The sequence below is a fragment of the Giraffa tippelskirchi genome, chromosome 2 (genome assembly GCF_054371585.1).
Source record: "Giraffa tippelskirchi isolate mGirTip1 chromosome 2, T2T-mGirTip1v1.2.pri, whole genome shotgun sequence".
Classification (NCBI taxonomy): Eukaryota; Metazoa; Chordata; class Mammalia; order Artiodactyla; family Giraffidae; genus Giraffa; species Giraffa tippelskirchi.
This window is the reverse complement of record NC_137276.1, coordinates 176,021,192-176,044,304: the sequence shown is the minus strand read 5'-3', so window position 1 is coordinate 176,044,304 and position 23,113 is coordinate 176,021,192. Positions and strand designations below refer to the sequence as shown.

Here is a 23,113-nt window from a genome sequence, read left to right as displayed (position 1 = left end):
CCCCCATCCCTGGGATTCTCCAGGCAAAAACAGTGGAGTGGGTTACCATTTCCTTCTCCAATCCATGAAAGTGAAAAGTGAAAGTGAAGTTGCTCCCTAAGTTTAACACAGTACCTTTTCCTTGGTAGGAGCTCAGTGAACAGTTAATGAATTGAGTCCATTTGTTACTAAATTAAGTTTGTATGTACCCTGCCCCGGCTGTAGCCCACTGAGCCCCCTGCCTCCATGGGGAGGGTTTTTCTTCCCCCTTTCGTGTTCCACCAGCCAAAAAATGAAACCAAAGCGGAATTGAAACAACACAAACTTTATTCAGTGGCCAGAGAATGGAGAAGTGGGAACTTAGTTGAAGAGTCAAATTGTCCCCCTAATGGCAAGAGGGATTTGCTTTTAAGGAATGAAGACAATAGGGAGAGGAGTAAGACTAATGATGGGGAAGTATATGCATTATTTTTGGGGGAAAAAGGCAAGGTTTTCCTGGAAATGGATGCCACCGCCTTTCTGTTCTTTTTTGGTCAGTGACTTCCAGTCATGGCTGCAGGTAGGAATGTTATTTTGTACACCAGTGTAGGGAAAAAAATCACTGTTGAAAGAGATTCAGGGTCTGTTGGAGATCAAATTCATCACCATCTTGATTTCAGTTTTCTAATATCAAGTTTTTTGTTTTTCTCTCCCTATAGCTTCCTTTGTGTCCAGACCCTGTGATTAAAGATACGTTAGTTCCTGTTCAAGGGAGGGGTTGGTTGGTTTTGAGCAAGGGTCTGGTGACAGCTCTGGTAACACATAGACGCAACCCATAACTATTTCCAGAGCTTTTCGACTTCTCATCATGCCTGCTTCCCCTCTCCTCTTAATGTTAGATTGACTAAACATCCTTCTTCTCATAACAATTCTCCCTCAATCTTTGGTTATTTCCTATTGTTTGTAGGATAAAGTCCACTAGGCATTCATCTTTAGACCCATAAATTAGTCTCTACCTTTGGATCCTTATTTCTCACTGTTGTAGTAACAGTGCAGTTTTTTATTGCAGTCAGGCTGGTCCATTAACTCTCCAGAAATTTTTATTTCCCTTCTCTTGTTCTTGTTATTTCTCCACCTGGAATGCTTTCGTAAGCCTCCTTTTCCTATGCTAATTCTCCCTGATCTTCAAGATGTATCCCATAAACATGCTAATCTTTGAACTTTTAGTAAATAATGTATATTATTTGGTACTTTATTATATATATTGATCTGTGACCTTTAAGGTTGTTAGGACACATTATTTAGCTTTTTATCTGTGCATGTATTTTGTTTCCTTTATTAAATTGTCTGTAATAAGTTAGACCAGCAGTTATAAAGAAACTTTCTACTTTGGGATCTGTAACTAGTTTTCTATTTGGACTTAGTACATTGTTTGGGTTTTTCAGGTTGTGCATCTATAGAGTAAATAAGTTGAACTAAATTTCCTAAACTGTTCTGTATTCTGCTAAAGGCGGGTGGGGGGGGGGAGTGGGGAATGATCACGGAAACATTTTAAAGATAGATTATACATTTAAACATTTTTTTAAGATATAATTTGTTAGATGGTAAAAGATAAAGTAGGGAAGAGAGGAGGTATGTTACAATTTTAAATAGATGGGCAAATAGGCAAAAAAGTCTCTCAGAGTGGGGGACATTTGAGTGAAGACCTGAAGGAGGTATAGGAGCTGACATCCGGGAGAAGAGTATTCCAGACAAGGGGAATAGTGTGTACAAAGACCCTGAGGCAGAATGTGTATGTGTTTTGAGTAATGACAGAGTTGCATGTTTATGCAGCATGATAAAGAGTAGTTGGGGAAGTCAGAGAGCTAAATGGCAGGGCAAGATGTTGCAGGGCTAGAAAAGCCATTGGAAAGACATCACATTTCTTGTTACAGTCCATGGGCTATTTTGAATACAATTCTGAGTTTTAGTAACTGTAGACTATCCAAGAATGAGATAATTTTAACCAAATCTTAAGAATTTTATATTCATTCTATTTTACTTTGAAGAAGTGGTAATAACTCAAGTATACACCAGAGTTCACTACCTATATTGGTTATTTTGTTTTAAAGTTTTTAAGTATAACTTAATTTCTTTTTTATCATAGGTAAATTAACATGATGGATTTCTCCAAGCTCCCCAAAATACGTGATGAAGATAAAGAAAGCACGTTTGGTTATGTGCATGGGGTCTCAGGACCTGGTGAGTAACACATCATAATCATAATAATAAAAATCCCTAATATCAGTTAATATCTTTTTAAGGTGTTTTAGGCAGAAATACACAAGTTTCTCTTCACCTATGTAAGTTCTGTTTTTAGAAGATTTCATACCTGCTGTAAGACTGAGGCAATACTTCCATCATAAGGGTTACTATAACATTATCTAAATTTGATAATTATTATGTAAATGTATAGTTGGTGTTACATGTCTTGGATCTTTTTTGTTGTTAAATCTGAGGTTAAAAAGCTATAAAGTTTATAGGTTTTATTTTGTGATAACTACATGTCTATTAATGTGATTTAAATTTTAGTAATTGCTTTTAGAACATTTCTCAGAAATATCAACCATGGCTCTTTGCATGTATAAATCCTTCTGAGTGATGATTCAGATATCACATAACTAGCTACCTGTAGCAAAATAGTCTTATGACTTGATAATGAGAATGGAAAGCAGTTTATGTTTGTTTTGCCCACAACTTGGAGTACTGCATTTTAAATAATAAATAAATCTCCTCCTAGTATTAATTTTGTTATTCCATATTTCCACTGCAAAATGTGACTCAGTATCTGTCAGTAAAACTACTCATTGATTTGTAATCTTCAGTGCCATGAAAATTCGCTTTTCCTTGTCTTTTTATAAACCTCATGTTGTCTTTTTCATGTTCTAATCACAATAGAGGTGAGGTGCTTTTGGGTGTTAATGCAAGTGAAGATTATCAGTCACTGGGCTGCTTATTTCTCCTTAGTAAGCTTCTACTGCTTAGAAGTTGGTGTTTGAGGTTGAATTTTTAGCAAATAATATATTTCACTATTTTCAATCTCTTCACCATTCAGAGAAACAATTTTTCACCTTGACGATCGTAAGGTCTTCAAGGAAGACAGACTGTACATAAGAACTTTTAGGAAAAAGGCAAAGAACACTATCAAACGAGTTTAGGTGAAAATATTTTTCTGAAATTTGTTAACACTTTAGTTATCTATGGCATTTCAGTGTGGGCCTCCCGGGTAGCACTAGTGGTAAAGAACCTGCCTGCTGATGAAGGAGACGTAAGAGATGTGGGTTAGATCCTTGGGTCGGGAAGACCCCCTGGAGGAGGGCGTGGCAACCCACTCCAGTATTCTTGCCTGGAGAATCCCATGGACAGAGGAGCCTGGCAGCTACAGTCCATGGAGTCACAGAGTCAGACATGATTGGAGTGACTTAGCACACAGCACACATTTCTATGCTTCTTAATTATTCTTAAAGATACAGAGGTAAATATTGATAAAAGAAATAAATTTCCATTGTTCTAATGTAAGTTAAATAAATATTAATCCCCTAATAGTTTCTACTTGAATATTACCTAATTCATAGTTCTAATTAAATTGTATCCAAAGGCTAAATATTGAAATAGACTTACTCCATTGAGGCCTGCGCAGGTCCCAACCTGTCTGTGGTTTGGGGTTGCTATCTGCCTCATAGAGCAAAGCAGAGGCTTTGTCTTCTGGGAAGACAAAAGACCTCTTACACAGTTGGCATTGGCATCTTCCAGGAATAGGAGGGCAGGAATTGAGACCTTAGGAGTCTGGTAGGGAGAGGCAGAGAATCTGAAAACATACAACCTTCCCTTCCTGCCGGAAAAGTAACTTTTGCTTGCTGGGCAACATGATCCAAAATAATAAGTGCATATTCTAATACAGTATTTATAAGAAATAGGGATTCTTAATGAGGATTTCACCCAGCAGTCATGACTGATTATAAACATCCTATTTGTTGTTGTGCTCAGTCTGACTCTTTGTGACCCCATCAACTATAGCTTGCCAGGCTCCTCTGTCCATGGGATTCTCCAGGCAAGAATACTGGAGTGCATTGCCAACCTACTCCAAGGGCTCTTCCTGACCCAGGGATCGAACCCGCATCTCTTGCATTGGCAGGCAGATACTTTTACCACTGCACCACCTGGGAAGCCCAAATGCAAATGGGAGTTTTTCTAGGTAGATCTGTCCAAGAAGAGTTTCAAGAACCACTGGTATAAAGTCTTAGAAAGTAAAGTTGTTTTATGTGATATTTCTCAAAGGAATGGTGAAAACAGAGAGTGCTGATGATTGTTAGTTTTAGTCTTTTATTATTATTATTATTTTTCCAATACCCACCATTCCTTGTATTATAGCAACCTAGGTTGATCAAAATTTGCCTAAGTGCTACTAGTTAAGAGTTTGACGTATATTTGTCATATAGAACTTCAAAATGAAAATAGTATTCATGTGTATCATGTAAGCAAGTAATCTTAGCCTAAAGCCTAACAAAATTTTATTCTGTTTATCCCATCTATAACATATGCTAAAAAATGTGTCTTTTTTATTAACAAAGCAAAAAGAAATGGAAGAAAGTATTTGCAGTGATGTGACTATCAGAGGGTTAATATACAAAATACACAAACAGCTAATGTAACTCAATATAGAAAAACCAAAACAACTCAATCAAAAAAATGGGCAGAAGACCTAAATAGACATCTTACCAAAGAAGACATACAGATGGCCAACAGGTACATGAAAAGATGGTCAACATCACTAATTATTAGAGAAATGCAAATCAAAACCACAGTGAGATATCTTTTCACAGCAGTCAGAATGGCTGCCATCAAAAAATCTGGAAATAATAAATGCTGAAGAGGGTGTGGAGAAAAGAGAACCCTCCTATACTGTTGGTGGGAATGTAAATCGGTGTAACTAGTATGGAAAACAGTACATGTTTCCTTAAAAATAAAAATAGAGCTACATATGATTCAGCAGTCCCATTCATGACTATATATCCAGAAAAGAGGAAAACTGTAATTTAAAAAGATATATGTACCCCAGTGTTCATAGCATAACTATTTATAGCAGCCAAGACCCAGAGCAACCTAAGTGCCCATCAGCAGATGATCAACTTAAGAGGATGTGGTATATATACACAATGGAATGTTATTCAGCCATATAAAGAATGAAATATTGCTGTTTGCAGCAACATGGATGAACCTAGAGAATGTTACACTTAGTGAAGAAAATCAGACAAAGATAAATATTGTGTGATATCCCTTACATGTGGAATCTAAAAAATAATACAAATAAATCTGTATATGAAGCAGAAACAGACTCACATAGAAAACAAATTTATGGTCACCAGTGGGGAGAGGGAGGGAAGGACAAATCAGGAGTATGGGATTAACAAATACAAACTACTGTACATAAAATAGATAAGCAACAGTGATTTACTATACAGCACAGGGAATTATACTCAATATGTTATAATAATCTATAGAAAATAATCTGAAAAAATATATGTATATAGCTGAATCATGTTATATACCTGAAACGAACACAGTGTTTTAAATCAAGTATGATTTTTTAAAAAAATGTACTTTTTGAGAGACTGTGTGTCCCATAGTAGGTGTTTTATTTTTCCTATAAATATGTGAGAGAAGTGTATTAACAGATTTATTGGGTGTTTTAATTACCTGGAACTATTCAGAGTCTTTAAGTCATTAAAATACTCATTTGTTCCTTTCAGTGGTTACAGCCTGTGACATGGCCGGTGCAGCCATGTATGAACTGGTGAGAGTGGGCCACAGCGAGTTGGTTGGAGAGATTATCCGATTAGAGGGTGACATGGCTACCATCCAGGTGTATGAAGAAACATGTATCCTTTTTAGTTCAATTTCTGGCCATTTTCTGCAAGTCAGAATTTAAAGATTTTTGGCAAAGGTAAAAGCAACACCAGTGGCATCAGAAACATGGAATGCTGGTGTTTTGAAGAAAACTGATATATATAAGTTTATTGAAAGGTATTAGGAATTAGTGCTCTTATTTTATGGAGAAGGAAATGGCAACCCACTCCAGTACCCTTGCCTGGAAAATCTCATGGACGGAGGAGCCTGGTAGGCTACAGTCCATGGGGTCGCAAAGAGTCGGACATGACTGAGTGTTCACTTTTCACATTCACTTTTCCCTTTTGTGCACTGGAGAAGGAAATGGCAACCCACTCCAGTGTTCTTGCCTGGAGAATCCCAGGGATGGAGGAGCCTGGTGGGCTGCCGCCTGTGGGCTCTCACAGAGTCGGACACAACTGAAGTGACTTAGCAGCAGCAGCTCTTATTTTGAGAAGCAGCTCTTATTATCTCCTGAACTTTCATTGCTGTTAATATTTCCATGCTGTTATTCTTAAGCATTACTGCTCCGACTACTTAATTACGTTTTATTTGGTACAGCTTTTTTGCCATGATAAAATATATGCTTACAGTACCTCTTCTCTCTATGTCAGTATTGGAGTACTAATTCTAAATAAAATCACCTGAAATTAATAAAATTAAAATTCTTCATAGCTATGAAATCGTCACTAATCAAAAGGATTTTTTTCTGTTGTTAGATTTATCTTTTATTTAGTCTTTCACATGGTTTAAAGATTTAAAGTAAGCAAATGAACGTGTATAGTGAGAACCTGCTCCACTTTTGTCATCCTGTATTTGGCCAGTTTTCAAAACAGACATGCATTCGTGCAACCAGTTTTATTAGTTCCACTTAACTATATATTCTTCTAGTTTTTTATATGGACCATTATAAATGTGTATTTTTATTTCCTTTTTTTTTTCCAGAAGATAGTATATTATAGGTACTGTTCTGTACCTTTTATTCACTTAAAAGCATATGTATTGTGGAAGATGGATAGATATGTGATAAATACAATGCAGTGTGTATGGTAGATCACTGTAATATTCTTTCAACTTTGCTGTAGGCTTGAAATATTTTTATAAACAAATATTGGAAATGAAAGTATATTTTGGAGGTCTTTCATGCAAAATTCATAAAAGTACCTGTCCTTTTTTACAGCTACATAGAATTCCAGCATATGAATATACCATCACTTATTAATAAATCTCTTAATGATTGTTAAGTCTTAAAATTTTTTTGGTTGTTCCTCAGTCTTAAGAGTTTAAGTTTTTTTTCTAATTCTAATATCTTTTTTAAGGAACTGATATTCGTCATCAATATAGTTGAAGCAATGTATTATAGAGAGACTTTTGAGTCTATTTTTAGCCTGTGGTTCCCAAACTGTGCCCAAGGCACTCTGGGCAGCTGCAGCAAACTCATGTGGTGCCCCAAGATGTTTTAAGGATTTGCGGTAAACACAAGAGTATTCGACATCTTCTCAGACACCATGAGAACTAGTAGCTTGAGATGATAAACAGTTTCATTATCCGACTGCACTGTATTCTTGTCGATGATGTCATATCTTTGTGAAGCCGAGTTTTTGGCAATTGCTAAGCTAAAAACCAAGTGTCATATGAAAATGATGTGGATTGGGTATTCAGTCTGACTCCTAGGTTTGGAAATTATAGACTACCCAACAGGCACATAAATCCCCTTTGCAAGAATTGAGATTATTTAAAAATGAAATTAAAATGTTCTTTTTTCTTTCAATTTATGTGTCTTTTGGTTTCAATTTATGTGTCTTTTTCTTTCAAAGTGCTAGTCACTTGTTAGACGTATAAACTTATTTAAATGTTTGGGCATGATTATTTAGTAGATGGAATTATTAAATATATCTTTTGTTGTAGATCTCTATGAAAAAGTTACCGAAACACTCACGATGCTGTGGACTATAAGTTTGAGAATCTCAGGTTTAGCTTCTTATATGTCATTTCCTGTTAAGCTGCGGTACTTCTTTTTTATAGTATCTCCAGTATTTCATAGTGAGTTTTCCTCAACCACTGTTCCAAGCTGGTGTGTCTGTTGGAGACCCTGTACTCCGCACTGGTAAACCCCTCTCTGTTGAGCTTGGTCCCGGCATTATGGGAGCCATTTTTGATGGTATTCAAAGACCTTTGTCAGATATCAGCAGTCAGACTCAAAGTATTTACATTCCCAGAGGAGTAAATGTGTCTGCTCTTAGCAGAGATGTCAAATGGGATTTCACACCTTGCAGAAACCTACGGGTATGTCTTTGTAATCAAAATTTCTAAAGTTGGTGAAAGAATGTGAAAAGAGTGTTTAGTGAACTAGTTTGTATTCTTCGTCAAAATAAAAGTAGACCACAGAAGCATAGTTTACTTCTTTTTTTTTTTTAAAGCTCCACGAGAAGGATTATAGAACAAATATGTTTTATTGATAAGTGAGGCAAATGAGTTAAATAACGGCAAGGGGAGTCTCCTTGATGTTTACTGAACATTAAATGGCTTGACATTTGTTTGAGTATTAAGCAACAAGTATGTTTGTTCTCTAGGTTGGTAGTCACATCACTGGTGGAGATATTTACGGAATTGTCAATGAGAACTCTCTCATCAAACACAAAATCATGTTGCCTCCACGAAACAGAGGAACTGTCACCTACATTGCTCCACCTGGAAATTACGATACCTCTGTAAGTATCATATAAACTTTAACTCACATGAGTGGCCCCACTGACATAGTTACCCAGTTGTAGAACTCTCAATAGTCATAGAATTCATATTTAATATGTAGGTTTTAAGTTACTTTCATAATTTAAGATATTTTCCTTTAAAACTTGAGCTTGGGAATACAAAAGGCAAAATATATTGTTTCTTTTTGAAGAGTAGCAGCTAGTAACAGTATTTTCTTACCTTCTTAACTTATGCTATATTATTTAAACCCTTGATTCTTTTCTCTTTTTTTATTTTGGTCACACCATGGGGTATGGGGGAGCATCATTCCCCAACCAAAGATGGAACCCATGCTCCCTGCAGTGGAAACACAGAGTCTTAACCGCTGGACTGCCAGGGAAGTTCCCAAACCCCTGATTCTTTAGGCATAGAAGAGACTTTGATCTTAATTTTCAGTCTCTATTCACATAATGAATCATAGAATAGATGGGAAGTTCTTACTCTCCATGAACCATTTAAAACTTAGTCCTTTGCTATTATTGATAATCACATCATATCAAATACAGTAGATACATGATAATCTTTGTGGGTATGAGGAATCTTCATTGGGAAGGTCATTGTAGCATATAACTTTTTCCCAATAAGATATGATGATAACAATCTTCTAATCATCTCACATGAATAAGATGTGTGCTCTACGGCATAATAGAGAACAAAAGAATTAAGATTGGGGTTCTGGGCAGTCAGCTAACCTTACTCACTAGCTTAGAGAATCACTCACCTACACGTTAAAGAACAGTCCTAAAGTGGACAATTCAAATTCATGTATCAACAAGATTACAAATTTCTGTAGGTCTTTGGACCTTGAGATCATTTGTGAATAGTTAAAACCATCTCATTGTTTACAAATGTTAAAAGTTACTCATTATCTTTTTGCTTTTGTAAATAATTTAAAATATTTAACTTTATTAAATATTTTAGGATTCTTAATTAGATTAGTATTTTTCATTAAAGCAGTGCAAGAGGATTATAATAAAGTAAAAAAACAAAGAATGGAAAATAAATTATGAAAGTGTTCATTTCTTCCCTCCCTCAGTTCCAGGAATATCTTTTGTATCCTTCAGGAATTTTTCCTTTGTATATTCATGTAATTTATTTAACTGTTTCTCATAAAAGATGTAAATCTCCCTCCCTGCTTCCATATACCCCCCTAGGAGAAGTCTGGCATTACTTTTCTTTAGAGGAAGAAATGTTCATAGTATTCTGAAAATCCCACTGTATTTTTATAGGATGTTGTGTTGGAGCTTGAATTTGAAGGTATAAAGGAGAAGTTCAGCATGGTCCAAGTATGGCCTGTACGTCAGGTTCGGCCTGTCACTGAGAAGTTGCCAGCTAATCATCCTCTGTTGACTGGCCAAAGAGTCCTTGATGCCCTTTTTCCGTGAGTTTGAGCTGTGTCCCGTACTTTTCCCTCAGATTTTTATATGTGCTTACTGTTTCACTTCTTTATAGATAAGGTTTTATGTGCTAATCCTATAATATGTTTTATCTAGAGAAATATGTTTTATGTTTTTGCCAGTGCTCATTTAGAGAGTCAAACCATTGAAGAGAATTTCTTTTTTCACAGTTGCAAAAGGAAAGCATTATTTCTAAAACTTTCTGAAAAAATGAAGTTTTCTTGTTATCCTATAATTAGTAGATTGATGTCACTATAAATTGATGATTTCTAAAATCACCTGGGTTCTCTCTCCAGCAGTCTTTCTTAACTTTATAGTCTGCTCTTTGCCATTTTCTTCAATTGCTTAAAAACCTTTCTCTTTAAGTTTTAGGCATAACCATACTATCCTTTACTTTTAACAAATAACTTCATCTTTTAATTTGCAGAAAAGACTGAAGCAGTGAAATTAACTCTTTTAACTTCTGATCACCAACCCCTATATGTCTCCCTTCAGCTCTCTTACCTTTAAACCTACTCTGTGTTGTTCTGTTACTCTCTCATAAGATCTTCAGTACTTTGACTCTTCTTATTTAGTCAGTACCTCCTGTTTGTATATCCTTTAGAATCCAGTTTAAATTTAATGGTCTATCACTTCTATGAATATGTCAGTATATTAAGTTTTCTTGTTTCTCTGTCTTCTATCATATCTACCTGGTAAAATATCAACTGTGAATCAGTCTGGCTATCTCCTTCTCCCAAATCTACACTCAGGCTGCTGAGAAAAATAAATAATAAGTGCCAGTTCGTATCTTTGCGCTGTGGCATAATCCTTCTGCATTTCCCTGACTGTCATTCTTCTGCTCTCCTCAGTGACTGTTTCAAACCTCTCCACCTGCCTCAGATCTTCAGCTCTTCTTCTTTCTCCTTCATCCTCACCAAATGGTCATCTCAGATCCTTCACACAGAAATGAGGGGCCATCAGATTTGGAATTCTTTCAGTTAACACATGTTCCCGTTTATCCTTTATTCTTCTTCCTTTTTCTGGTGTTTACCCCACCTCATGTCTTCTCAGAGACCTTCCATTAGGTGACCTTCCTTTCTTCTCTCATCTAATGAAAAGAGATCTGCCTTCTACCCTTCTCTTTCTGCCTTCCACTACTTTTCTCCTTATCTTCACAGCCAAACTTCTTGAAAAAACGTTGTCTCCGCTTTTCCCACTTTAATTCACTGTACCGCTATGGCCATGGTTCCACTCCTCAGTGAAACTACTCTCACTGACATCGTTAGTCACTCCCATACTGATAATTCAATAAATAAGTTCGTATTTTCTTAATTCCTACAACTTTTGATATTGGATATTGGTTTCTACTCCTTCTTCCTTGAAACACCCACTTTCTTTGCTTTTCCATTTACCTTCTTCTACAGGAAGCTATTGCTTATTCTCCATTGGAGGTTCCTTCTCCTTAATTTTGCTATTTCTTAGAGTTTTTCTCTTTTCTTTCCTCATTATACATCTTACCCTCTGTGAATGACTTCATCCACTCTCAAGACTTAAATGTTCATCTATATATGTTGATTTCTAAACCCATATCTTCATCCCAGATCTCTTCTGCATTCCAGGCTCATATATCCACTTTGGATTATACCTCTCCTTTTGAATATCTTGCAGGTACCCCAGAGTTAGTGTTTTAAAACTAATATCATCATCTTAATCACCACTCCTTTTCTTGAAACTTTACTACCTCTCTCAGCAAATGTCATTACTGTACATCCAGTGAATCCCTCTTCTAAAATCTGTGACTTCTCTCAAGGATCATTTTTACTCTCCCGCATCTCATTAATGAACTAGTGCTATTAGTCTGTTCCCTAAATATATCTTTATCTACATCTTTCATCCCTACTCCATGACTATAATTAAGGATCTTACCCTAATTCCTGCAATAATCACATTTAATCAGACTTCACATCTTCAGTTTTGCCTTCTTTCTGAGTGGTTGTCCATATTACATAATGATCCAACTAAAACACATATGTGATCCTGCACTGTTTTGCTTGAAGTGCTCTTTATTGCTCTCAAGACAAACACACAATCCTTAACCCCATACAAAGCCACCCATGACCTGACTCCTGCTTACCTTCCAGTATTGTCACAGCCACTTGCTGCCCAACTGCTTCCTTACAGACCATGCTCCAGGCTTCCCGATGGGCTTTTAAATCCTCAAGCAGGGCTCCTTCTTGCCCCTGGCCTTTTGGTTATGCTGTTCCCTCTGCATGGCATGTTATTTCCCTAAATATGGCTGATTTCCTTTCAGGTCTTAGCTTCTTTCAGAAAGAATTTCCTAACCCCACTCCAGTCCAGATGTCAGACTTTGTACCCCTTTTTTGTGCTCCCACAAACCTTGAATGGTCTCTGTGATAGCACTTTTCACACTTGATGTTGAACTTCCAACATGGGACACACCCAGCCCTGCCTTCCCACCCTGGCTTAAAAATGATTTGAAAGAAGTATGCAAAGCCATAGGATGAATGGACATGCCTTCCTAGTTTATCAGAGTCACTGAAAGGTTTCAATGGGAAAATGTTTTAATGCATACTAGTTTCCTATGAGAAAAGTCTGTTATCCTTATTAAGGATGCAGTGTTTGTGTGAATTTTATGATAAAATACACTATTACAAAGGAATTTCCCTTAGCATTGTGTCTCATTTCTTCTGTCCAGACCCTCCTGCCTGATCCACACACTCTGTCACATACACATACACACATACTTGTGACATTCACACTCCTCTGCTTTTAAGAGTATGTCCCTCTCCACTCACACTTTTTAGGGAAAGTTTGAAAGTGGTTGCTAAATGGTTTATAATTACCAGCTGACTCCACCAGAGTCATCAGTGTACACTACTGGAATGAGAGCTCTGTGAATATAGGAACATGACTGTCTTCTTCACTGCTGTCCCTCTAGCATCTCCAAGCATCATTTGTAGTGCCTTGGAGGGATTTCATAGGTAGTTATTGAGTGGGTACATTGCCTTAACACCTTAACAGAAGTCTTTGTTTTTTAACCTCTGTAACAAGATAGGAAATTCTTAGGTCTTATTTTTCACCTCAGAAGACAATTTTCAAAAGTGTTTGTATTTTTCTTTTAGCTTTAATTCTTATATTGTCCTTTCATAAACTGATTTATTTAAGCATTCAGAGTATCTTTAGTACTATTTTATTTATCTTATTTTCATATTCCTCTTCTCCAGGTACCTTATGGAACATACTTTACTTTCCAGCTGTTACAGATGATTAATTATTGTAAAAAACATATCCTACTTTGGGTGCAAATAGGGGAGCAATTGTTATATCTCTGTCAGTACCTCAACCTTTGTAAGTGTATGTACAGATGCAGATGACAATATTTTAAAGTGCTTTCTTTCACTTGTATTTCTGTGTCACTTTTGTTGTTGTTGTTCAGTCGCTAAGTTGTGTCTGACTCTTCCTGCAGGCTCCTCTGTCCGTGGGATTGTGTCTCTTACCTACTTTTTTTATTGGTGTATATTAGCGAGTAAAGTAATCCTTACTTGTTTGCTTTGTGTAGATGTGTACAGGGAGGAACTACTGCAATCCCTGGGGCTTTTGGCTGTGGGAAGACAGTGATATCACAGTCTCTATCCAAGTATTCCAACAGTGATGTGATCATCTACGTAGGATGTGGTGAGAGAGGAAACGAGATGTCGGAAGTCCTCCGGGACTTCCCAGAGGTTTGTATCTATAAAGCTTCCAATACTAGTCTAGAGAAAATACCAGTAATCAACTTTCATTGGCAATTAATAAAGCTTTGTTTTGGATCTGGAGCAATGCTCTTATTCATCAAACATCTTTTAAGGAATTTTCTAATTATATTTATGATTCAATTTGTATACCGAAGGAAGGGAATTTGAATTTTTCAGTCAAAACATTTGAAAATTTCTTTTTGTGGTCTGGTGATTTTCAGTTATTGGGAGAAAAGATAAAATAGGCAAAATATTTATTGGTGTGAACGTCACATAGACTTTGTATGGTCTACTAGGTTACTGTAGTAATAACATTCCTATTTCCATAAAATAATGGACTTTTTTTATGAAATGGAAATACTGACTGTTTTCTTTACAGCACAGTGGGATAGAAGGAAGAGGTTGGAATGATGGGAAATACTTCTTTGGGAACACAGATTATAAGAGAGATTAAATACAAACAAGTTGTGGAAAAGAAACTGAAAAGTTCTATTTAGAAACGGGGGGAATCACTAATATATTGTTTGTCTCTAGCTCACGATGGAAGTCGATGGTAAGGTAGAGTCAATTATGAAGAGAACAGCGTTGGTAGCCAATACATCCAATATGCCTGTGGCTGCTAGAGAAGCCTCTATTTATACTGGTGAGTGTATGAATTGGAATGAAAGAGATTAACATGTGTTCTTAAGTTTAAAGCTAGCACCAAAAATTTTTTTTTTTTCGAAGAACTTTTCATTCTAAAGTATCTTCATATGTATAACCATATTCCTAGAAGTTTTTTTTTTTTTTTTTTTTTTTTAGTATTGGGCTTCCAAGGTGGCTCAGTGATAAAGAATCCACCTGCCAAGCAGGAGACTCAGGTTCAATCCCTGGATCAGGCAGATCCTGTGGAGAAGGAAATGGCAATCCACTCCAGTATTCTGTCCCATGGACAGAAGAGACTGGCAGGCTACACAGTCCATAGAGTCAGACATGACTTAATGGCTAAACCACCACCACCACGTTGCACTCATTATTATATCTTAAGACTATGTCCATATAAGACAATAATATGTATGTGTGTGTGTGTGTGTGTGTGTGTATACACACGTGCACTAAGTCATGTCTGACTCTGTGATCCCATGGAGTATAGTCCACTAGGCTCCTCTGTCCATGAAATTTTCTAGGCTAGAATGCTGGAGTGAGTTGCCATATCCTACTTCAGGGGATCTTTCTGACCCAGGGATCGAACCCGTGGTCTCTTGCATTTCCTGCATTGGCAGGTGGATTCTTTACCACTGTGCTACCTGGGAAGCTCCATAAGACATTAATAGAACTGCTTTAATCTTTTTAATGACTTTAAAATGAAGTAACTTCTATTTCTGGGGTTTTGGGTTTTTTTTTTTCTTTTCATGTTTTGTCGTTACTCTGTCTCTGAATATTATCTTTATAACTTGAGTTTTCAGCTTTGAATTATAATACTTTGATTATCAGTATGTTTATGTATTACCTTCCATCTTTGCTCCCATTTTCATCCCAGCTTTTGGTACTTTGAATTCTACATATTCAGGAGTTATAATATTCATATTCTGTTCTGTATCCAGAGATACAATGTTTGCATTAGCTTTAGACCTAGTAAAATGAGTCACTTGCCACTGGCAGTGCAGTCCCTTGACTGTACTTTTTCCATTTGTTTTACAATTGGACAAATTTTGATTTTTGGAAGTTTCTTCAAGAAAGGCTCATGGAAACTATATTCTCTGAATTCTTATTTCTTTGTAAGTTTGAGTTTTTTCTACTGCCTTATAATTCTAACAGTAATTTGACAGAATATAAAATTTTTCGATCAGTATTTCTTATGCTGAGGAGAGATCTGACGCTGGCCTACTTTTTTCCCTTTTGTAGGTGATTTTTCTTTCTGCCTAAAGGAATGCTTCTTTAACTTTGAAGTGTTATAATTTTATTGGAATATATCCCAGTATTGATAGTTCTGTTAATTTTTTCCTGAGGCATAGTGTACCTTTTCAGTCTGTGACTATGTCTTTTACTTTGGAAAAATTTTGACAATTGTTCCTGAAAATTTTTCTCTTCCATTATGGTTATCTGCAAGTGGAACATATTGCATCTCCTTTATCTGTTTCCATATGCATTGTTTCCTCTCTAATTCTTTTTATTTAGCCATTTGTTCATTTTTTTCACAGGCTAATCAGTGTTTATTCTTTGTGCTGCTTCTGATGAAACTTTTATGTTGTTTTAGTTCTTTGTTGAGTTCTGCTGGCTCATGAAACAACTTTTTTGATCTTCCTGTATATTCCTTGAGATTTTTATTTTGTGGTAGGATGCAGTATTAAGATTTTCTTTTACTAGTTAATTGTGATCTCAGTTCTCATTTGTTCCTTGGCAGGTTCATTGTTGTACTATGCTCTTCCTTTTTTTCTTCTTTTATTTTTGTTTAGGTCATATGCTGATGTTCATTGTTACTATCACTTATCTTTGCAGGAGATGGGAGGGGATGGTTGTTACTATGATCCAAAGTAGCAGGACTTCTTTCTGGTAATCAGTGAAGTTTGTTATAGCATAAAATTATAAAATTTATTTTACTTTTTCTTCTGTCCTACCAGCAAAATCCACAGCAACAAGGCCACTTACCATGAATTCTTTCTCTTCTACTCTGCTTCATTCACTTTTTACTTACTGAAAAGGGGTATCTTTCTGAACTTTATTTGTCTCCATCCCCCTACTGCCCCTTGAGGCCAAACTGCGTCCATAAAACCCCTGCTGCTAGCCCTGTACCCCTTTTACTGTGTTCCAGACAAAGGACTCTTGGTTTTGCTCCTCAGGATGTACTTTCTAGTTTGCAGAAGCATAGTCTGAGGCTCTGCAGCCTCAGGTGAATTCTCGGTGTCTTGTTTTTTTGTTGTTGTTTGTTTTAATCTCTTTAGTTAGCTTTCCTCATTATTTTGTTTTGAAGCTAAACATGGTCCCTAGTTTTTGACAGTGAAGTTTGTGTTTCTGTATTTCTTGTTCTTCTTGTTTGGTGGTTACTTGTCTGAGAAGGAGAAAGTGACATAATCATCTACTATTTTAAGACTAGAAGTCTACCTCCTTCTTTTAACTGACTACACAGTATCCCTTTGTATGGATATGCTACTGCTAAGTCTGCTACTGCTAAGTCGCTTCAGTCGTGTCCGACTCTGTGCGACCCCATAGACGGCAGCCCACCAGGCTCCACTGTCCCTGGGATTCTCCAGGCAAGAATACTGGAGTGGGTTGCCATTTCCTTCTCCAGTGCATGAAAGGGAAAAGTGAAAGTGAAGTCGCTCAGTCGTATCCGACTCTTAGTGACCCCATGGACTGTAGCCTACCAGGCTCCTCCGTCCATGGGATTCTCCAGGCAAGAGTACTGGAGTGGGGTGCCATTGCCTTCTCCACATTGTATGGATATATCGCAGTCTATTTAACTGGCATTCCTTTGGTGGACACTTGGATTTTTGATAGGTTTTTTGCTCTCACAAACATCACACCATGAAACATCCTTATGCGTGTTATTTACACTATTACATCATATGTTTTATGTACATTTTTCTTTGTATTTTTGTCAGGTTAAGTTCTTAGAAGTAAAATTGCTGAGAATATAACTGTTAATGTAGATTTTAGATTCTAATAGCTCTTCTTCAAAAGGAATAACAGTGGACACAAATTCTGTTTCTTCAGATACTCACCAATGCTCATTTTTCTAATAGTTTTTTATGATAATTATTATACAGAAAAGTTAAAAGAATACTACAGTGAGTACCTATGTACTCCACACCTAGATTTGGCAGTTAACATTTTACTCCCTCTGCTGTATTAGATGACTCTTTGTTCTGTATTCCTTACAGGGAGCTAGCATTTTTCCTGAATCTGTTAACTATTTGAAAACTGCCTGCTGTCCATTTTTGTATTGGATAGTAGTTTATCATACTGATTGGTAAAGCTCTATGAAATGAGTCTTTCATCTTTTGTGAGTAGCAGATATCTTCCTAGTTTGCTCATCTTTTGATTTTGTCTGATTTGTAGGCAATAATATCTTTAGGTTTATGAAAGTGGTCTGTCAGACTTCTTTGAGGTGTACTCTTGTGTATCTGTCTCTTCTGTCAAGTCTTTTTAATATATATATATATACACCAGCATTAGTGAATGTCATCATAGAGACATAGTGTGCTTGTATAAGAGACATAGCATGCTTGTACCATCAGATTGAAATACGTGATAATTACTGTGTTTTTTAAGCCTTAATAATGATAAGTGATACTACTTAAAGACTTTCTTCCTTGGACCATATTTTGGGAGCCTTGGAAGTCAGTATTTTTTACTCTGACAGATGTAATATGATAGATAGTAAAGTTGTGAATTTTCCAGCAGCTATTTTATTTATATAAGCATTTGTTTCTTTACTGGTAAAATAAAGGAATTAAGGCAGTGGATTTTGGAATTGTTATGATGTAGCAACTAATACAGGAGAAGGCAATGGCACCCCACTCCAGTACTCTTGCCTGGGAAATCCCATGGACAGAGGAGCCTGGTAGGCTGCAGTCCATGGGGTCACTAAGAGTCAGACATGACTGAGCGACTTCACTTTCACTTTTCACTTTCATGCATTGGAGAAGGAAATGGAAACCCACTCCAGTGTTCTTGCCTGGAGAATCCCAGCGACGGGGGAGCCTGGTGGGCTGCCATCTATGGGGTTGCACAGAGTCGGACACGACTGAAGCGACTTAGCAGCAGCAGCAACTAATATACAATTCTAATGTCTTACACTTGTATAGTACTTTGTATTTTTCAGAGGGCATTTATAGATACCATATCATCTGATGTGTACAGCTAGATGGGGTGAGAATTATTCCATTTTAAGATGAAGAAACCACACTGGGAAGTGAGGTTACTTTGCTAAGATTAATGACAGTATGAGAACTAGAACCCAGGACTGCTTTCTGTATACTGTATCAGCTTCTTCTGAGTGGTTTACTGAATGTGATTTTATAGGAGAGGACCTAGTCTGTGTAGCAATAATCTAGAAAACGAATATTATTTCTCACATTAATAACATTTACTACTTTTGAAAAATAACCAAACAAGCTAATTAATTGAGTGTATTTTTGGTATCATATATGTGAGATACATAGAAAAAATTGCATTGTAAATTAATTTCAGACTTAATTATCTCAACAAAGAATGGGAGAAAAGTCTTTTCCTACTTTTAAAAATGTTTATCAGGGTAGACTAGGCTATGAAAAACCCAAACATAATTGTTGAGTATAATAGATGTTTATTTCAGATGATGAGGGCATTCTCCTTTATTCTGTCATTTTTGGGTTGGGACCCAGGCTAAAAAGAGCTCTTTCATTTTAACACATACCTTCCATGGATCCTGGGAGTTCTCACCCTCTCAGTAAGCCAGAAGGAAGAAATAGCATGGAAGGATGTCTGTCTTGCCTTCTGAAGAAACACTTGACTCCACATTCCATTAGATAAGGGTCAGTTACTTGCCAAACCTAAATGCAGAGGAGGCTGGACAGTATATTCAGCTGTGTACCCAAAAGAACCACAAACTATGATGAATAACTAGCAGTCTTAACTTAGGAACTTACCGCTTTAAAGTTTTCTTAAAGGTAAAAAAGTCAGGATTCTATATTATAGAATTATAATTTGTAATATTCTTCCCGTTGTAGGAATTACACTGTCAGAATATTTCCGTGACATGGGCTATCATGTCAGTATGATGGCTGACTCCACCTCTCGATGGGCTGAGGCTCTTAGAGAAATCTCTGGTCGTTTAGCTGAAATGCCTGCAGGTAAATCTTTGTATTGCGTATTGTATAAGCAAGACTGGTAGGATTTGGGGGTTGGCTTAGAACTTCTCTTTTAAAATTTTCTTTTCATTTTTCAGATAGTGGTTATCCTGCATATCTTGGTGCCCGTTTGGCTTCTTTCTATGAGCGAGCCGGCAGAGTGAAGTGTCTTGGAAATCCTGAGAGAGAAGGGAGTGTCAGCATTGTAGGAGCGTAAGCACCCAAACTGTTTACTTTTTACAAGAAAAAAGTTACTTTATTTTAAAGAGATGATATTTAGCCCCGCTGAGGGAAGTGCTTCTTAACCAAGGTTGCACTGGAGTCACCCCAGGGGCTCTTTAGAATGCACATATTTAGGTCATCTCCACTTGTGCTGGTTTCATAGATTTAAGTTACCTAGCAACAACTTAGAAAATTATAGACATGTTAAGGTAAGATCATATCACAATAAAAACAATATGAACATTCACTCTCCTCACATATAGCCATACCTTGTTCCCAGAGCTTTTCCTTCCTTCTTGCTTCATCTGTTTTAATTAGAAAAATGAAACAGATTATGATTAAATGTCTGTCTCATTTCTCAAACTAGAAGGTTTTTAGTAGTTGTCACTCTTAACTTTTAACTTAGTACTGGTTTTTATTTAAAGTTTTTATGTAAGATCTTCTTTCCAAAGGTTGTATTTCTTAAGTAATTTACATTAAAATTGACTTCAAAGAAGTGCTTTTATTTTATTTACTTATTGTTTAAAATTGCTTTTATGTACAAGTTATTTTCCATAAGCATTTCTAATGACTTTTTCCTGTTTTTAGAGTTTCTCCACCTGGTGGTGACTTTTCTGATCCAGTTACATCTGCTACTCTTGGTATTGTTCAGGTATGTCTTTTCCTAGTGTAGTCAACTTCTTAGCCCCACCCTCACCCACGCCCAGGCTATCCTAATATCTTCATCATTGTGAAGCATTTGATTTAGTCATTGAAAGATAGGCAAGGGTCAAGTCAATTTTAGCAACATTCTTACTACTGAAAGTCTTTGATGCCTTATGTTCTTAGCTTTTTACCCAGAATTTATAATAGACTTAATGTCTAAAGTAGTAATACATCCAAGCAGCAAACTTTTATTTGTGTTAGAGTAATATGACACTCTAACTTTTGAGTTAGACTATCGCATGGAAGTTTCTTTCTCCTTGTGGTTTGGTCCAAGTCAGGTGATCCTATCAGAGGATGGCTCTTTTCCCTTCACCTTGGCTCCACTTGCCTGGTAATGGTCTGCATTTGGCTGGTACAGGGCGACTGGAGGCTCACCTGCTTTTTGAGCTTTGGGCTCAGACCTGGTTACTCCACTCATTCTGTTAGCCACACCCAGACGAAAGCAAAGCTGGAAAGTGTAGTTTCTGCCTAGGCAGCTACTTCCCAGTGACAGGACATGAATTATGGTGCATAGCTAGCCAATTTGGCCATCAAAAGTAAGCCTAAATGAAAGACATATATAAATCAGGGCTATATTGTTTCTGATGTTGATACATTTATAAGCACAAGTATTATTCATGTGGGAAAAATACAGTACTTGCCTATGTTTCTGTCAGTATCAGGTAAAAAGAAGTGGCAGAGGCTAAATTTACAACTTTCAAGGTGTTTAACCTTTGCTAAAATTTTGAATTTTAAATGACAGGGAAGTGGGGAGCAAAATTAGGAATGCCTAAAATATATGAGAATGTTTGGCCTCAGAAAAATGACTGTCATGGTGGAGAGTTCTGACAAAATGTGGTCCACTGGAGAAGGGAATGGCAAACCACTTCAGTATTCTTGCCGTGAGAACCCCAAGAACAGTATGAAAAGGCAAAAAGATAGAGCACTGAAAGATGAACTCCCCAGGTCAGTAGGTGCCCAATATACTACTGGAGATCAGTGGAAAAATAACTCCAGAAAGAATGAAGAGATGGAGCCAAAGCAAAAACAACACCCAGTTGTGGATGTGACTAGTGATGGAAGTCAAGTCGGATGCTGTAAAGAGCAATATTGCATAGGAACCTAGAATGTTCCGTCCATGAATCAAGGCAAATTGGATGTGGTCAAACAGGAGATGGCAAGAGTGAACGTCGACATTTAGGAATCAACAAACTAAAATGGACTGGAATGGGTGAATTTAACTCAAATGACCATTTTATCTACTACTTTGGGTAAGAATCCCTTAGAAGAAATGGAGTAGCCATCATAGTCAACAAAAGAGTCCAAAATGCAGTACTTGGATGCAATCTCAAAAATGACAGAATGATCTCTGTTCTTTTCCAAGGCAAACAATTCAATATAATGCTAATCCAAGTCTATGCCCCTACCAGTAATGCTGAAGAAGCTGAAGTTGAACGGTTATATGAGGACCTACAAAACCTTCTAGAACTAACACCCAAAAAAGATGTCCTTTTCATTATAGGGGACTGGAATGCAAAAGTAGGAAGTCAAGAAACACCTAGAGTAACAGGCAAATTTGGCCTTGGAGTACAGAATGAAGCAGGGCACAGGCTAACAGAGTTTTGCCTAGAGAACGTACTGGTCATAGCAAACACCCTCCTCCAACAACACAAGACAAAACTACATGTGGACATCACCAGATGGTCAATACTGAAATCAGATTGATTATATTCTTTGCAGCCAAAGATGGAGAAGCTCTATACAATCAGCAAAAACAAGACAGGGAGCTGACTGTGGCTCAGATCATGAACTGCTTATCGCCAAATTCAGACTTAAATTGAAGAAAGTAGGGAAAACCACTAGACCATTCAGGTATGACCTAAATCAAATCCCTTATGATTATACCGTGGAAGTGACAAATAGATTTAAGGGACTAGATCTGATAGAGTGCCTGATGAACTATGGACAGAGGTTCGTGACATTGTACAGGAGACAGGGATCAAGACCATCCCCATGGAAAAGAAATGCAAAAAAGCAAAATGGCTGTCTGAGAAGGCCTTAAAATAGCTGTGAAAAGCAAAGGAGAAAAGGAAAGATATACCCATTTAAATGCAGAGTTCCAAAGAATAGCAAGGAGAGATAAGAAAGCCTTCCTCCGTGATCAATGTAAAGAAATAGAGGAAAACAACAGAAGGGGAAAGACTTAGAGGTCTCTTCAAGAAAATTAGAGATACCAAGGGAACATTTCGTGCAAAAATGGGCACAATAAAGGACAGAAATGGTGTGGGCCTAACAGAAGCAGAAGATATTAAGAAGAGGTGGCAAGAATACACAGAAGAACTGTACAAAAAAGATCTTCACGACCCAGATAATCACAGTGGTACGATCACTCACCTAGAGCCCAGACATCCTGGAAAGCAAAGTCAAGTGGGCCATAGGAAGCATCACTATGAACAAAGCTAGAGGAGGTGATGGAATTCCAGTTGAGCTATTTCAAATCCTGAAAGATGATGCTGTGAAAGTGCTGTACTCAATATGCCAGCAAATTTGAGAAACTCAGCAGTGGCCACAGGACTGGAAAATGTCAGTTTCCATTCTAATCATCCCTGGGATTCTCCAGGCAAGAACA

At 37.0% G+C, this 23,113-nt stretch overlaps 1 protein-coding gene across 50 annotated transcripts in view; it reads left to right on the top strand.

Annotated features, from left to right (window-relative positions):
• The window catches only part of ATP6V1A (ATPase H+ transporting V1 subunit A), a 59,577-nt gene that overhangs the window by 25,369 nt on the left and 11,095 nt on the right, over positions 1 to 23,113 (top strand). For 32 of the 50 annotated variants that reach the window (XR_014077452.1, XR_014077460.1, XR_014077453.1 and 29 more), the window contains 10 exons: positions 2,105 to 2,199; positions 5,748 to 5,876; positions 7,955 to 8,169; positions 8,457 to 8,594; positions 9,864 to 10,015; positions 13,594 to 13,756; positions 14,303 to 14,411; positions 19,459 to 19,581; positions 19,677 to 19,791; positions 20,389 to 20,452. Coding sequence is in view for 19 of the 50 variants with exons in the window: in XM_081572129.1 (XP_081428255.1) it covers positions 2,115 to 2,199; positions 5,748 to 5,876; positions 7,955 to 8,169; positions 8,457 to 8,594; positions 9,864 to 10,015; positions 13,594 to 13,756; positions 14,303 to 14,411; positions 19,459 to 19,581; positions 19,677 to 19,791; positions 20,389 to 20,452 (1,293 nt within the window). In the remaining 31 variants the exon portion in view is untranslated. Of the gene's footprint in view, positions 1 to 2,104; positions 2,200 to 4,568; positions 4,744 to 5,747; positions 5,877 to 7,954; positions 8,170 to 8,456; positions 8,595 to 9,863; positions 10,016 to 13,593; positions 13,757 to 14,302; positions 14,412 to 19,458; positions 19,582 to 19,676; positions 19,792 to 20,388; positions 20,453 to 23,113 lie in introns of all 50 variants that reach the window. The other 18 variants (XR_014077473.1, XR_014077474.1, XR_014077478.1 and 15 more) reach the window with 1 other exon arrangement.